At 44.5% G+C, this 15469-nt stretch overlaps 1 protein-coding gene across 16 annotated transcripts in view; it reads right to left on the minus strand.

Annotated features, from left to right (window-relative positions):
• Positions 1 to 15469, minus strand: part of CLIP1 (CAP-Gly domain containing linker protein 1) — a 121443-nt gene that overhangs the window by 68438 nt on the left and 37536 nt on the right. For all 16 annotated transcript variants that reach the window (XM_032876375.1, XM_032876367.1, XM_032876376.1 and 13 more), the window contains exon 3: positions 13118 to 13689. In XM_032876375.1, coding sequence (XP_032732266.1) covers positions 13118 to 13689 — 572 coding nt within the window. The remainder of the gene's footprint in view (positions 1 to 13117; positions 13690 to 15469) is intronic.

A 15469-nucleotide genomic window follows, 5' to 3' on the forward strand; every position in this document is an offset into this window, starting at 1 on the left:
TTTTTGTTTTTTTTAAGATTTTATTTATTTATTTGACAGAGATCACAAGTAGGCAGAGAGAGAGAGAGAGGAGGAGGAAGCAGGCTCCCTGCTGAGCAGAGAGCCCAATGCGGGGCTCAATCCCAGGACTCTGGGATCATGACTGGAGCCGAAGGCAGAGGCTTTAACCCACTGAACCACCCAGGTGCCCCGACACTTAAGCAGGCTTAATTAATTTGTTTAACACATTTAAAAATCATTTTGGCTAATTCTAAAACAAGATCAATGGGACTGTGTTAAAAGTAGATTACCTTGGGAAGGTAATTTATTTTATTGATCCTAAACCAGCTTTTAGGTTTTTTTTCTTCTGTTTTTGATGTTCTCTATTGTCTTAAAATCACATTTTATCCTATTTCCTTTTTCCTGCTTCCTTTTGGTTTATTGTTCTTGCTTTCCTAGTTTCTTTTTAAATTTTTTAAAAATTTTCATTTGAGGGGCGCCTGGGTGGCTCAGTTTGTTAGGCAATTGCCTTTGGCTCGGGTCATGATCCTGGAGTCCCAGGATCGAGTCCCGCATAGGGCTCCCTGCTCAGCGGGGAGTCTGCTTCTCCCCCTGACCTCATTCCTCTCCTGCTCTCTCTCATTCTCTCTCAAATAAATAAAATCTTAAAAAAAAAAAAGAATCTTTCATTTGAGGTGGGGCCTGAACTCGAGTGCGAGATCAAGAGTCACACGCTCCACCAACTGAGACAGTTGGGCATCCCTTTTTCCTAGGTTAAGACCAACATGAAGTTTATTTTTGTCTTGCCTTTTTTTTTTTTTTAAGATTTTATTTATTTATTTGAGAGAGAGACAGTGAGAGAGAGCATGAGCGAGGAGAAGGTCAGAGGGAGAAGCAGACTCCGCATGGAGCTGGGAGCCCCATACGGGACTCGATCCCAGGACTCCGGGATCATGACCTGAGCCGAAGGCAGTTGTCCAACCAACTGAGCCACCCAGGTGTCCCTCTGTCTTGCTTTTTAATACTAAAGGCACTTGTTTCTAAATTTTCTATGAATACAGCTTTCAATGAATCTGGGATGACACATTTCTTTCCAGTTTTAACCCTTTGTTGAAGATAGAAAGATGTTAAGACCTCAAGCCTATGTTCTTTTTCTCTAAAAGGGAAACTTTTTGTGAAACTGATTTAAGGAACCAAGGCAGATGGCTTAAGGTGCTCTACGCAGGAAGGGCTCGGGAAGGGTGACAGAGGACAGGCAGAGCAAGGACATTACAGAAGCGTCCTGGTGTCATGACAAGGGTCACTGAGGCAAGGTGGAGTTGGAGAAGACTCCATGGCAGAAGCCCTGTTGTGTCCGGCACCGTGACCCACAATGCCCAGCCCAATCCAGCAAACGCTCAACAAACATTTGCTGGATAAATGAAAGGTGACTTTCTCCTTTGGAACCTACACAGAAAAGGCCACTTTTCCACATACAATGACCGAAGGAAAAAGATCACCTATGGCTGAGGCTGAATTTGATGTCTCAGAAGCAAGTGAAGGAGAAGATATGCTGATATAGAGTGTGGGCTCTGAAGCTGGGTAAGTTCAAATGCCAGCTCTGTTGATTAGCCAAGTTGCTTAATTTCCAAAGCTCAGTTTCCTCATAAGTAAAATGGTGATAATTTGGGGACTATTGTGAGGATTAAGGAAAATAATCCACAAGAAACTGCTTTGGTGCCTGACAGTATAAGGGTCTCATTCCTCGGGCAGCCAGTCTGCACACACTAACGGGAGGTACTAGTTCTAGATCTGGCACATTCGACTGTTCAGTACTTTTACTGGTGTTCACAGCATCTACGGTCTCCTATAGAAGCTGATCTCAGTTTTCTCCAACCCCCGTACCACACGACTCCGAGCTGCCGGCTACGCAGCATCCCATGAACAGAGCACGGGTCAGTAAAGATAACGTGATCTCATGGGATCTGTGGAGTTCTTTGGGGGTGAGTCTAATTACTGTCATGACAACTGTTTTCCCAAGAGGCGTCCAACAGGTTGTGGTCCGTACATAATCCAAGCAAACCACAGATCTCATTCAGAAGCTTTATTTAAAAAGATACCACAAGCAGGCCGGCGGGGTCTGTCTGCTGGTCCACACAGCTGTGGCGTTCAACAAGAGCCCAGGGAAGCAGCCTATGAGAGGCGGTGATTAAGGCCCTCTGGCAGGCGTGGATGCATCTGGATTTCCAGCAGCTACCCTGCTGGCCTGTCACGGAAGAGGTGGCCAGAGTATAGCGTATTTCAGTGTGACAACTGAAGCCACCGCAAACAGGACCACTCAAGGCCACAGGATCCTCGAGCTGGGATTTTCAGAATTCTTTCGGAAGAGAGAAGCCGTAACAAAAATCCCCAGGTTCTAGAACACCACAGAGTCACCTGGAGTCAGACAGAGGATATCGAGTATCAGGAATGTGGGAAAATCCTGCAGGCAAAAAGGCAATCTAACCTCGCATGAAAGAATCCACGCTGGCCAAAGGCCCGCTGAGTGTACCGACTGCGGCAGCAGCTTCAGGGCCGAAGGCAGTCCTGTTAGACATCAGTGAGCACACACGGGAAAAAGCCCCACCAGGGCAAGGAGTGTGGGAGAAACTTAACCAGAGAGTCGGGCCATTCATGAAAAACTCCACACTGGACAGAAACCCCATGCGTGTGTTACTTGTCAGAGAAGCTTCAGGAATCAAAGTAGCCCTGCTGTTGATAGACAAGTTCACAGTGGTGAGAAGCCCTACAGACGTGATCGGTGTGGAAAAGCCTTTAGTCAGGAGGTTTCATTGTTCACATCAGAGTCCACGTGTGCCTGAAACCTTATCCCTGTACACAGGGCAGGAAGAGTTTCCACACCAGAGGGCTCTGAATCCTCCTACCTGGCAAAATCCACAAGGAGAGACACCCTATCTGCGTGGCCCACGTGGGAAAAGCTTCACTCAGAGAGAAATGCACCAGTGGAGCTGCTCTCAAAGTCTCGCCCTCTGACCACTCTCCTCTTCTTCTTTTTTTAAGATTTTATTTATTTATCTGAGATGCAGAGAGACAGAGACAGAGCATGAGCAGGGAGTAAGAGGCAGAGGGAGAGGGAGAAGCAGACTCTGCAGAGCAGGGACCTCGACACGGGGCTTGATCCCCGGACCCTGAGACCATGACCTGAGATGAAGGCAGACGCTTAACCGACTGAGCCACCCAGGCGCCCTTGACCACTCTCTTCAAAGGAAGTCCTCTTTATGAATTAAATGTACAAAATCCTCAGATCAAGCAACCTATCCAATTCCATGGAATGAATGGAGACTCTTTCAGAAGGACCATCATTAGGTAGGGGAAACTGACTTTTCTCCTTCCCTCCAAATGAATTTATGGAAAATAAATGTCATTTACTATAAAAGGATAAAAATTTTAAAAAGTTAAAAACAGGGGCGCCTAGGTGGCTCAGTTATTAAGCACCTGCCTTCAGCTCAGGTCATGATCCCAGGGTCCGGGGATCAAGCCCCGCATTGGGCTCTCTGCTCAGCAGGAAGCCTGCTTCTTCCTCTTCCACTCCCCCTGTTTGTGTTCCCTCTCTTGTTTTGTCTTTCTGTGTCAAATAAATTTTTTAAAAATCTTTTAAAAGAAAGTTAAAAATATCACAAATAGCAGATAAGCAACTATTTCTCTAAATGCAACTAACAAAATATATATTTACCCTGGAGAAAAAAATACCATGCCACAAAATTTATTTGAAATGTATGACTACTGGTTCCTAGGATGTGTGGTTTTCTATACTTTTTCTCCCACCAAACTCTAAACTCTTTTTTTTTTTTTAAGATTTTTAAAATTTATTTACTTGACAGAGATCACAAGTAGGCAGAGAGGCAGACAGAGAGGGGAAGGGAAGCAGGCTCCCTGCCAAGCAGAGAGCCCGACTCGGGGCTCAATCCCAGGACCCTGGGATCATGACCTGAGCCGAAAGCAGAGGCTTCAACACTGAGCCACCCAGGCGCCCTCGAACTCTGAACTTTTGACTCATATGACAGACAATATGCTTTCCCTCTTCCTGTAAAATATCATCAGTGGTTGCTCAAAATATCTTCAACAGAGACAGGAAGTCACATGAAGTCCTAAAATCACTCAAATGTTTTTCTGCTTAATCACTCTACAGTTAGATTTTTTTCCTAAGCATTTATACATGATTGCATAAAGTTAGTTTTACTTCTCAAGTGTTTTAGAGAATCCACAGTATTTTAGTAGGTGCAGTTACATAAGGTATAAGACCCAATTTTCAAAATCTATGTGTTAGGGGATGATATCAAGATTCTTAGAGAAAACAAATTTTTCAACATAAAAACAAAAAACTAGATCCACAAATAACTACCATTTCCTATCTTTACTCTCAAGATATGAGCATATTAACTCCTCAACTGTGGTCAGTCTAAGTCAAAATTAAAAGTCACTACTAGAGACAAAATTAATTTAAACTAGAAACTCAACTAAAGGAAAATGAAGCCAGTCATCATGCTTTAGAAAATCTCAGATTTGTAAGTTCTCATTCACTCATTCGATATTTATTTCTTGAATGCTTGGGTCCTTGAGACACAAATATAAACAGAACACAGGTTGGCCACCGGTGGAGAGAGAAACAGGGACAAGTAATTCCACTGAAGAGTAGTAAGTGCTTTAAGACATTTCTACAAAATGCTGCGGGAACAGACAAATGCCCTTCTTGCAAACTCCTGTACAAATAGGAACACTGACAAATTCTGCCGGCTAACGAGCGGGACACAGACAGGAAAGCGGAAACACTTGACGCTCTCTGAACTCCCCCCCCCCATCTTTTTACGATCAATCCCAAACAAACCGTGTAATCTCCCTGTGCCTCAGTTTACAAAGCTATCAAGTGTCCAGTGAGTGCTAACGAGGGACTGTCTCACAGGAATATGTGAGCAGCAAACCTTTGTAGACCGGTCTCTAACTTGCCCTGTTCTAAGTGAAGCAGTTTTTGTTTTTTGTTTTTTTTTTTTAAGATTTATTTGAGAGAGAGAGAGGGAGCGAGCAAGCAGGGGGAGACACAGATGGAGAGGGAGAGAGAGGGACTTTCAAGCAGACTTCCTGCTGAGCACCAAGCCCTGTGCAGGACCTTGAACTGAAACCAAGAATTGGCCGCGGAAGCCCCAAGCCGCTTACTTATAAAAAGGTAAATATGGCTAATTGCTACTTACCAAGTACAGATTTAGCTCTGACTGAAAATTTAATCAGCTGTGAAATGAAGGTGTCAGCATAGATATTTTCTATTACCTCAACTAGAGACCCAACCCCTTTTGGGTTGGTTCCTCCAGGCAAGTCTCCCACAGAGAAGGGTGAAACCTTCCTGTCCTGTTTTTACCTCTTGTCATACCTTACAATTTTACTCCTCCATTTCGAAGGTATGTGACAGCTATACCTAAAACCCTCTAGCTCTTTAACAATCTTTAGGAGTACCTATTCGGTTGGCAGGCACTATCCTAAGTGCTGGGGAGATGAACATGAATGCCATACAAAGTTTCTAGACTTTCACAGAGCCTAAATTCTAGTCAGGGGAAAATGGACAACGAACAAGTAAATAACTGAGAAGAACATTTTAAGTAGCGTAGAGGGCTAGGAAACAAAACAAAATGGATGATGTCACACTGCCTGCGCAGGTGACAGGGAAAGGGTCCCCGAGGAGGTAACCTCTGAGCCAAGGCTCCAAGGCCTGACTACAAGGCATCAAGCATGCCGAGACATAGGGGTAGAACATTCCAAGCAGAAGATACAGCAAATCCCAAGGTGCAGATGAGTCTGGGGTTTAGGAAACAGCACAGAAGCCAGGGTAGCTGAGTGGGGTGAGGTGGGGAGACATGTGGAGGAAGGGGAGCTCTGAGAGGGTAGGCAGGGTGCAGAGCATGTGAGCCCTGCAGGTCCTGGAAAGGAAGTCAGATTTTTATCTGAACGTGATGGGAAGCCCTATTAGATAGCAGTGTGTTGGTTTTGGTCACTGCAAATCTATAGCACTGAGAGGTCTATAGCAAGGTCTGGCACAGAGGAGACAATCGACATATTTCCTGAATGGACCAGAGGGTATTCAATACAGCTGTTACAGGTTCTCTAGACTAAACAAACATTGTGGTTTCTTTACTCCCTTTATGCCATCAATCTGTAACAGATGACAGTAAATAAATCCCCTTAGAAAATTAACATGAGGGGCACCTGGGTGGCTCAGTGGTTAAAGCCTCTGCCTTCGGCTCAGGTCATGATCCCAGGGTCCTGGGATCGAGCCTCACATCGGGCTCTCTGCTCACCAGGGATCCTGCCTCCTCCTCCTCTCTCTCTCTCTGCCTGCCTCTCTGCCTACTTGTGATCTGTCAAATAAATAAAAATCTTAAAAAAAAAAAAAAAGAAAATTAACATGATGAGCACAGATGATGTAGAACAGATACTCTCTCATAAACTCTAACTCGCCTGAGAACAAACAGGTAAAGATGACATAATTATGAAGATAATGGTTAAAAGAAGAAAAAGTTATGTTTGACTTACATGTTAACTCTTGAAATCCATCTTCTCTTCCCAGGAAGAAAAGGGGGGATGGGGTAGAGCAGGGGGTAATGTGGGCACAGAACTACTAACTCTTTCATACAAACTTATAAGTACCAAAATCAAAATATTTTGAACTAGGAGCATGAATCCCTTTAACAAAAACTTAATAGTGAATGGATAAATTAAAATGTGGTATATCCATAAAACAGAGTATTTTAGTCATGAGAACCAATGAACTACAACACGGTGGGCCTTAAAACAAAATTTATGTGGAAGCCAGACACAAAAAAAACCTCTGTTACACGATGGCATTTAGACAAAATGTCCAGGAAAGGTGTATGCCAGGAGGCAGATCAGTGATTGCCTGGGGTTGGAGGTGGAGTAGAAATGCCTTGCCAAGTGGTAAGAGGGAACTTCTTAGGGTGAGAGAAATATTCTAAAACTGAATTATAGTGACTTCCTAACTGTATACATTTATTAAAAATCATTGGGGCGGGGCGCCTGGGTGGCTCAGTGGGTTAATGCCTCTGCCTTCGGCTCAGGTCATGATCTTAGGGTCCTGGGATTGAGTCCCTCATCAGACTCTCTGCTCGGCAGGGAGCAAGCTCTGTCCCTCCCCTCCCCCGCCCCGCCCCTGCCCAGCGTGCCTCTCTGCCTACTTGTGATCTCCGTCAAAAAAAAAAAAAAATTTAAACAGAGTTGTACTGGGGCGCCTGGGTGACTCAGTCAGTTAAGCTCAGGTCATGATCCCGGAGTCCCAGGATCCGTATCCTGCTCCCTGGTCAGCAGGGAATCTGCTTCTCCCTCTGACCCTCCCCCTTCTTGTGCTCTCTCTCATTCTCTCTCTTTCAAATAAATAAACCTTTAAAAATAAATAGAGTTTTATTTACTAGTGTAGAAATGCCTTGAATCTACAGAAGTATATCATGAAGTGTTTACACTAAATGGCCCTGCTACGGGAATGTTTTAAATAAGTACAGATAAATCTCACAAACATAACTGGACAAATCAAGAAAGACACAAGAAGGAAGTACGTGCTGCGTGAACTGTAGTTCTTTTAAGGTTCAAGCACACACAAAAAACCCTTATGAATAAAGTTCTTTTTTGACTCTCAGGAAGACTTTTTCCTCTTTCACAGTATCCAAAAGACCTACAGATCTACACTGCAAGATTCTTTGTGTAAGAGCTCTGGGAGAGGCTCGTAAAAAAATAAAGCTTGTCATTTCAAAAATAAAATGCTGAAACGTCTCCCCATATACAGTCATAAGCTAAGAATTCAGTATAGAACACACAGTTGTGTTGAAACACAACAGCTGGAAGTCGGTAGCCTCCTTGAATAATCAAATATACCTTAAAAACGCAGCAAGATGGTCTGAAAAACAACCAGGGCAATTAGTTACCCCAGAGATTCCCAGTCTGCAAAGAGGTTTGTTTCCGAGAGTCCAGCAAACCGCAGCAGAAAGCAGCCTTCGGTGAGACGCATGCGGTATTCATGAGGACAGATGGGAGCACAGAGAGGCCAGAGACACATGGCAAAGACACAGATGGGTTTGCGACAAGCAGCTCTGAGGTCCCTCCTCGAGCCTCCAGATACTAAACCCAAATCAGCACAGCTTACTCTGTGGCTAATTCGTTCCACTGGTGACTGTGAGCATAAGGTGCGGGGGAGAGGTGACAAGGGGGAGCTTCTGCAAGCCCTAACTGCCTGCCTGAGACACATGTGCCTGATTCAGTCATAGCTCCAAAGCTTCTGCCTGGCTCTCACACAGCTCGTCTGGCTGGACATCGCACCCAATGCAGAAACCTATCTGCTCGCTCCTTCTGCAATGGAGGGAAGAAGCAAAGTTACACGGGGCGAAGGTTTGGAGAAGGCAAGCTCACCTCCCTCTCCTCTGCACTAGTTCAGCATGGCAAGAGCCATGAGAGGGCCCTGTGGGTAGGACTGGGAAAATTCTAGACCAAACCTCGCATAACAGGGATCTAAAGATCTCAGTTACACTGGGATTTTGGTAATCAACAGTATTTTTCTTTAATTTGGAAAATTCCAGATCAAATATTTTAGATTTCTAAACCTAATTTCCTTAATAATATAATAATATTATAATATTATATATAATAATATAATAATAAAATTAATCTTGAAGTAAAAATGTTCCCTATTTCTAAATCAAAGATTTCTATTAAGCAAGGCAGCATGTTAAAGGAGAAAAAAACATCTGAACTGGGGCGTGAGGACACAATGAGACATGAACACATTTATCACACACCTATACAACCTAAGGCAAGTCCTGTTTCTTCTCTGGCCTTCACTATACTATATACATACACACACACACACACATACATACATATATGTGTGTATATATAATATACATCTATATTTCAGTATTTTATAAATATATGTATGGATTTTTTTTTTAGATTTTAAAAATTTATTTATTTGACAGAGAGAGAGAGAGAGAGCAGCAGCAGCAGAGGGACAGGGAGAAGCAGGCTCCCTGCTGAGCAGGGAGCCGATGTGGGGTTTGATCCAAGGATCCCGGATCATGACCTGAGGCAAAGGCAGATACTTAACTGAGCCACCCAGTGCCGCTGGGCTTCAGTATTATAAGCAAAAAGAGGCATTTGGTGATCTCAAAAGATTATTTCCAGCTCTAAAATGCTGTGGTTCTAAGGTACTCCTGTAATTTCTCCCAGAAATACTAACCAAAGGCAGTAAATCATTTTATCGCTTCTGATAACACACTCACAGGACTTCAGATTCTCACAGATTCAAATGAAATTCTGTTCCAAGTACACTAGTTTTGGACATGTCATTAAAATTTTCCTAGAAATACACCGTTCAAGTCTCTACGACCCAAACGGCATCTGTACATTCTCTTTCCTTCTTCCCATAGAACTGCAGGAAGTCTCCCTCCCTTAATCAAAGGCCAAGCGATCCCCCTGGGTGAGCTGGGGGGTGCCACCTCCTTCCAGGAACCTTATCCACCACTGACCCCCCTCTTTACTATATATTTAACCTGTTCCCCGAGTCTAGCTCAGTTTAGTTAGGATAAATACTCCAGACCCTGCCATCTTGAAAAAAAGAAAATAAACAAAATCTTTCTGAGACCCAACACTCCTCCAGGCTGACCTCTGAGCTCTCCTCCAACTTCCAACCTCCTCAAAGAATGGTCACCTCCAACCTGTTCTTACCCACATCCAATCCATTCTTACAAAGCAGCCAGAGTGTTGTTCCCAAGCTACAAATCCAACATCACTCTCATTGTTCTTAATGAGAACAGCTGGTCCTCGTAGGCCCCATGGCACTTGCCCCTGCAGACCCCACATCATTAACCAGGCTCACCTCCTACCACACACTCACTGCATCTGGGGAAGGACACTGGCCTTTTCCCCAAACACGCCAAAGCCTTCCCGTCTCAGGGAGTCTGTCTTCCCTCAGCGAGAAGGTTCTGTCTCCCCACCACTACTTCCTGCTGCCAGGCCAATTCCTATCCTTCAGGTCCACTTTAATCATGACAGCCTCCTGGAAGACTTTGGTTGTCAGTTAAACCAAGCTGACCGTGTCATTCCGGCTGTCTTAGCAGCCAGGCAGTATGCCCCTGGACCAGTATTTCAATCACCTGTTTGTCACATTGGCCGGAGGAAAGGGAGAGTTTCTTGTTTTGAAAGTGTGCCCCGTGCTTTCTTTTTTCTTTTTTTTTTTTTTTAAAGATTTTATTTATTTATTTGACAGACAGAGATCACAAGTAGGCAGAGAAGCAGGCAGAGAGAGAGGAAGGGAAGCAGGCTTCCCGCCGCGCAGAGAGCCCGATATGGGACTCAATCCCAGGATTCTGGGATCATGACCTAAGCTGAAGGCAGAGGCTTAACCCACTGAGCCACCCAGGCGCCCTGCCCCGTGCTTTCTTGAATGGGAAAGAGGTCCTTTACAGATAAGCACTTAGGACAGCACTGCATACAAGCTTCAGTCTCATCTATAAGGTGGTCCTCTGCTAAGGTCATAGGTTTCTGAGTTAACCAAAGCTCACTAGGTAAGTATGGGCCATAAGCCTTAAAATCTGTCTATGCTGTTTAACCTAGTAATTCCACCTCTAAGAAGTTATCCTATAAAAGTAAGATATATACCCAGAAAAAACTTTAGAAGATTCATGGTAGCAATATCTATACAGCAAAGAAGAAAAAAAAGTAAGCATCATGACTCTCGATCTTGGGTAGTGAGTTCAAATTCCACGATTGGTGTAGAGATTACTTAAAAATTAAAAAATCCTTTAAAAAAAAGGGGGGGTATCAAAAAGTCTTTGTTGCCACAAAAGAGCAGCTGTACCAAATTCAAAGCTGGTACATCAGTGAACATCAGCTAAACAAACAAGATACAGGTTGAGCTCCATACCACAGAAATGCTATCTTTTTTTTTCTTTTTTTTATTTTTTTTTTTATTTTTTTTTTTTTAAAGATTTTATTTATTTATTTGAGAGAGAGACAGTGAGAGAGAGCATGAGTGAGGAGAAGGGCAGAGAGAGAAGCAGACTCCCCGTGGAGCTGGGAGCCCGATGCGGGTCTCGATCCTGGGACTCCGGGATCATGACCTGGGCCAAAGGCAGTTGTCCAACCAACTGAGCCACCCAGGCATCCCCTTTTTTTCTTTTTTTTAAAGATTTTATTTATTTATTTGACAGAGAGATCACAAGTAGGCAGAGAGGCAGGCAGAGAGAGAGGAGGAAGCAGGCTCCCTGCTGAGCAGAGAGCCCGATGCGGGGCTCGATCCCAAGACCTGGAATCATGACCTGAGCTGAAGGCTGAGGCTTTAACCCACTGAGCCACCCAGGTGCCCCACCACAGAAATGCTATCTTAAAAATGCTTTAAGTTCTGATGCATCAACCTTTGAAATTCGTGATGATCGTAACTGAAGAGGGAACCTACTGACCTTGAAACTAAGGGATCCAGAAGGGACCCCGTAACGGTAAGAAGTATTAGTGGACCTCCCAAATATATGTGAGGCCTCCTCAATGCATGGAGGTGCTATGGGCCTGGGAGGCAGAAGTTCTGGGTTCTAACTCTAAAATCTGCTGAGAACTCACTACGTGATTAGATAGTCACTTCATTTCTCTGGGCTTAAGCTTCCTTATCCGTAAGACAACAGTCATCAAAAACACTTCTAATTTTACAACTGTACTATCAATCATCAGCTCTCCACAAAAGGCCCTGGAGTAAAAAGGCCACAGTTTAAAGGACAAGTCCACCCCTCTTTGGGTTGGGAGCCCTTGGACTGGTGACCCCACTCCCCCAAGCCTCCATCTCCTCCTCAGTTCCCCAAGGCTGCTCCAGAGCACTGTGGAAATGTTCCATGAGACATATGGTACACTAAGGGCTGAGAGCTCTTCTCGTCCTCCTGCGGCATTCCTGGAAGCTGCCAGGCCTGGAGGAATTTATAGCTGCTGAACAGAGACAAGGAAAGGCAGAGCACCGGGTCAGAGACTGCTGGCCAACGTCAGGCCCTACACTGAACTGACTGAAGCATGGGAAGAGTAAAATAGTAAAGCTTCAAATTTCCATCAGGGAGAGACAGAGTTGCCTGAGTGTTCGCTGTATCCCAGGCACTGCTAAGAATTTTATATGCATTATCTAATGTAACTCTTTCAATGATGCTAGGAGGTTAGTACCAGTAACACCTCATTCTTACAGATGAGGAACCTCGAAGTTAAAGAACTTGCTGAGGTCACAAAGGCAGAGCTGGGAGTCGGCTCTGGCCTCTTGTTCAAAACAAAGAACAAACTGGTCGCCTGGGTGGCTCAGTCGGTTAAGCATCTGCCTTTGGCTCAGGTGCTGATTCCGGGGTCCTGGGATCAAGCCCTGCCTTGGGCTCCCTGCTCAGCGGGGAACCTGCTTCCTCCTCTCTCTCTCTCTCTCTGCCTGCCTCTCTGACTACTTGTGATCTGTCAAATAAATAAATAAAAATCTTAAAAAAAAAAAGTCAGTCAATCAAAGAACAAAATCACTAGTCACAGCATTGACTTTATACATTGTTTCTTGCTTATTAGGAAATAGAAACTACTATACACTTCCTTCCTCTTCCTAGATCTCAAGCAGACAACTCCCAACCTTAAAGGAAAAGATACCGGAGATTATTTCTAAGGCACAGAAATTCTGAAATAAGTTCCTATGATGCCCGAGTTTTTCAAGACATCTCAGGAAGTAAGATCTTATACATGCCCACACACCATCCTTACAGCAAAAACTACAAACCAAGGGGAAAAAACCTTTTATAAAGGCACCCCAGTCCACTTCTGAGCTTGTTTTGTCAAGTAATAGTTACGAGTAATAAACTCAATGTTCCTTTGGCTAAACTGGTCGACAGAACCAAAAACCAATCATTACAAACTTAAGCTCATAACTACACTCGAACCATATAGTCAGCCTCTAGTTTGTTCCATGTTCACACATAAACCAAACACTAGAAAAGCTGGGAAATTTCTCTATTAATGAATGGTCTTTCTAGAACAGACTCAGAGTCCGTCTGTGTGCATTTCAACCATTCGTCAGTTCAACACAATGATCTCAGAAGGTTTCTAGACTCACCAATACTCTGTCTCCAATTTTGAGCTCTCTCTCTCCTTTCTTGATGGAACCGGCCTCTGAGAGGTTGGAGATCGATTCACTGGCAGTTTTTGTAAGGTTGCTGATCTGAGACGTAGCTGAAGGTTCCTTTGTTGTTGGCTGGGCTGATTTATGGGGGATATTTGAAGGGGCTGCTGGGGAGGGGGTCATCATGCTGGCTGCGGAGGTGGACAGAGGCGAAGTCGTTCTGGAAGCAGGCGTTGTCTGCAGGCCGTTAGCCTCATCTTCTGCCTGCACCTTCCTTGTCAGCTTTGAAGGGCGGGTGAAAATGCCTTTTAGAGGCTCACACTGGAAATACCGAACTCCTGCCACCGAACCATCATTCTTGCCTATGGGTTCATCTAAAACAATCCCGGCCCACTGGCCTGGGGCAAACTGGGTTTCTCCCAGAAACTGGATGAATCCAGGTTTATTCCCATTCACCCAAACTCTCTCCCCGACGCGAAAGTCGTCCACAAACTCCTCTTGTGCCTCAGAGGACGGTGTGTTTGATGCTTTCTCACTGGATGTTGTTCTTTCTACCGGAGCTACAACTGCAAAGAGAAGAAAGGATCAGAAAAGAATCTCATATGCAGACAACTCATAACTTGAAAGAAAATAAACTGGAGAAAGCCCAAGCAACAGGAGCACTCACGGCTCTTCTAAGATATTCGGTACATCTGTCCTTCTATTCTGTTCTTTTTTATTTATTTATTTATTTTAAAGCAAGGAGGCCAAAAGTACTTGACCCATTCGGGTGCCTGCCTGGCTAGGTTGGAAGCGCATGGACTCTTGATCTCAGGGTCATGAGTTTGAGCCCCATGTTGGGTGTAGAGATCACTTAAATCAATAAAACTTTAAAAAAAAAAAAAGGACTCAGCCCATCACTACCTTTTCAATTCTGTCGAAACTCAGTAAGCCGGCAGGATTTAATCTTTATTGGCAATTAAGACTGGAAAGTCAAAGCAAGTGGGGGAAAAAGTCCATTTCCCCGAGTTCATAATACAGGCCTGATTTCATTCTTTCCCCCATCCCCTGCCACACATATCTTGAGGAAACAACTTCCCGATCCCTGGAGATGGGCTCTATTCCCACAGGTTCAAGTGGTCAGGGAAGGCTGACAAGTCCAGGACCCTGGAGCCACAGATCCACACTCGGGCTTGGAGAAGGAGGAGATTCAGGGCCACAGCCCTGCCATCTCACTCCGAGACCACCAAGTGAACCCTATTCCTTCGCTGGCAGAGACAGAAAGCACAGCAAGGGGGAAAGACAGCACCTGGCCCAACTCCCTGCTTAGGCAAGATGACTTCATGCAATCTCTACCCTGCGGTAAAAACAGAAGTTATATTTTGCCAGAAATGTGATATTTACACCAGAAACTCAAGCATTCAACCACTAAGCATTTATTAAATATTTGGTATGAACTGGCAAAGAAAGCCCACATTCTTAAGTGCTCTACCATTTAGTAGGCAGACTGTGACCTTAGCTGGTACATGACCTCTCTGAGCTCAATTTCTTCACCTGTAAGGGGAAAGTAGTATATAAAGAGTTTTATTAAATCAGGGGTGCCTGGGTTGCTCAGTCATTAAGCGCTTGCCTTCGGCTCAGGTTATGATCGCAGGGTCCTGGGATCAAGTCCCACATCTGGCTCCTTGCTCAGCAGGGAGCCTGCTTCTCCCTCTCTCACTCCCCCTGCTTGTGTTTCCTCTCTCACTGTGTCTCTCTTGTCAAATAAATTTTTTTAAAAAGAGGTTTAAAAATAAAATAATGTACTTACTTATACTCCCCCTTTCTATGGGTTTCTACCACTCCAGAACTAGTCCCAAGCATTGTTCTCACTAGGGGACAGAGCAAGACAGCATAGTCCATGCCCTTTTAGAGCCCAGAGCTTAGAGGTGTGGACACAGTCAAGAGACACACCAGGCAATCTCAGATGACAGACGTGCTGTGGAGGAGACAGGGCCTTTAGGCAGAGCAGTCAGGGAAGGCCTCCTGGAGGAGGAGGTCACATCTGGCCCGAGGCCAGATCATAAGAAAGAAAGCGTGAACTATGGGTAGATTGGGAAACAGTGGTCTGGCCAACCTATAGCGGGTGCTGAACATCCCCTTATGCTACCTATTAGAAGAGACTGTCATTTCGATTTGTGAAGGTTTGTTTTTTTTTTTTTTTTCAGTTTTTTACAAGACAATAAATTATCTCAAATCAAACAGATAATAATCTGCCAAAGACAGGCCAGCCAAGTCAGTTTCTTTAGAATCCATTCCAGTTGTGTCCATGAACCATTCTTCCTGACAGGGTGCTGCAAGCATGAGTTTCTGAAAAACAATCTTCAA

Source organism: Lontra canadensis, unplaced genomic scaffold (genome assembly GCF_010015895.1).
Source record: "Lontra canadensis isolate GAN:19392208 unplaced genomic scaffold, GSC_riverotter_1.0 scaffold58, whole genome shotgun sequence".
In the NCBI taxonomy this organism is placed as follows: Eukaryota; Metazoa; Chordata; class Mammalia; order Carnivora; family Mustelidae; genus Lontra; species Lontra canadensis.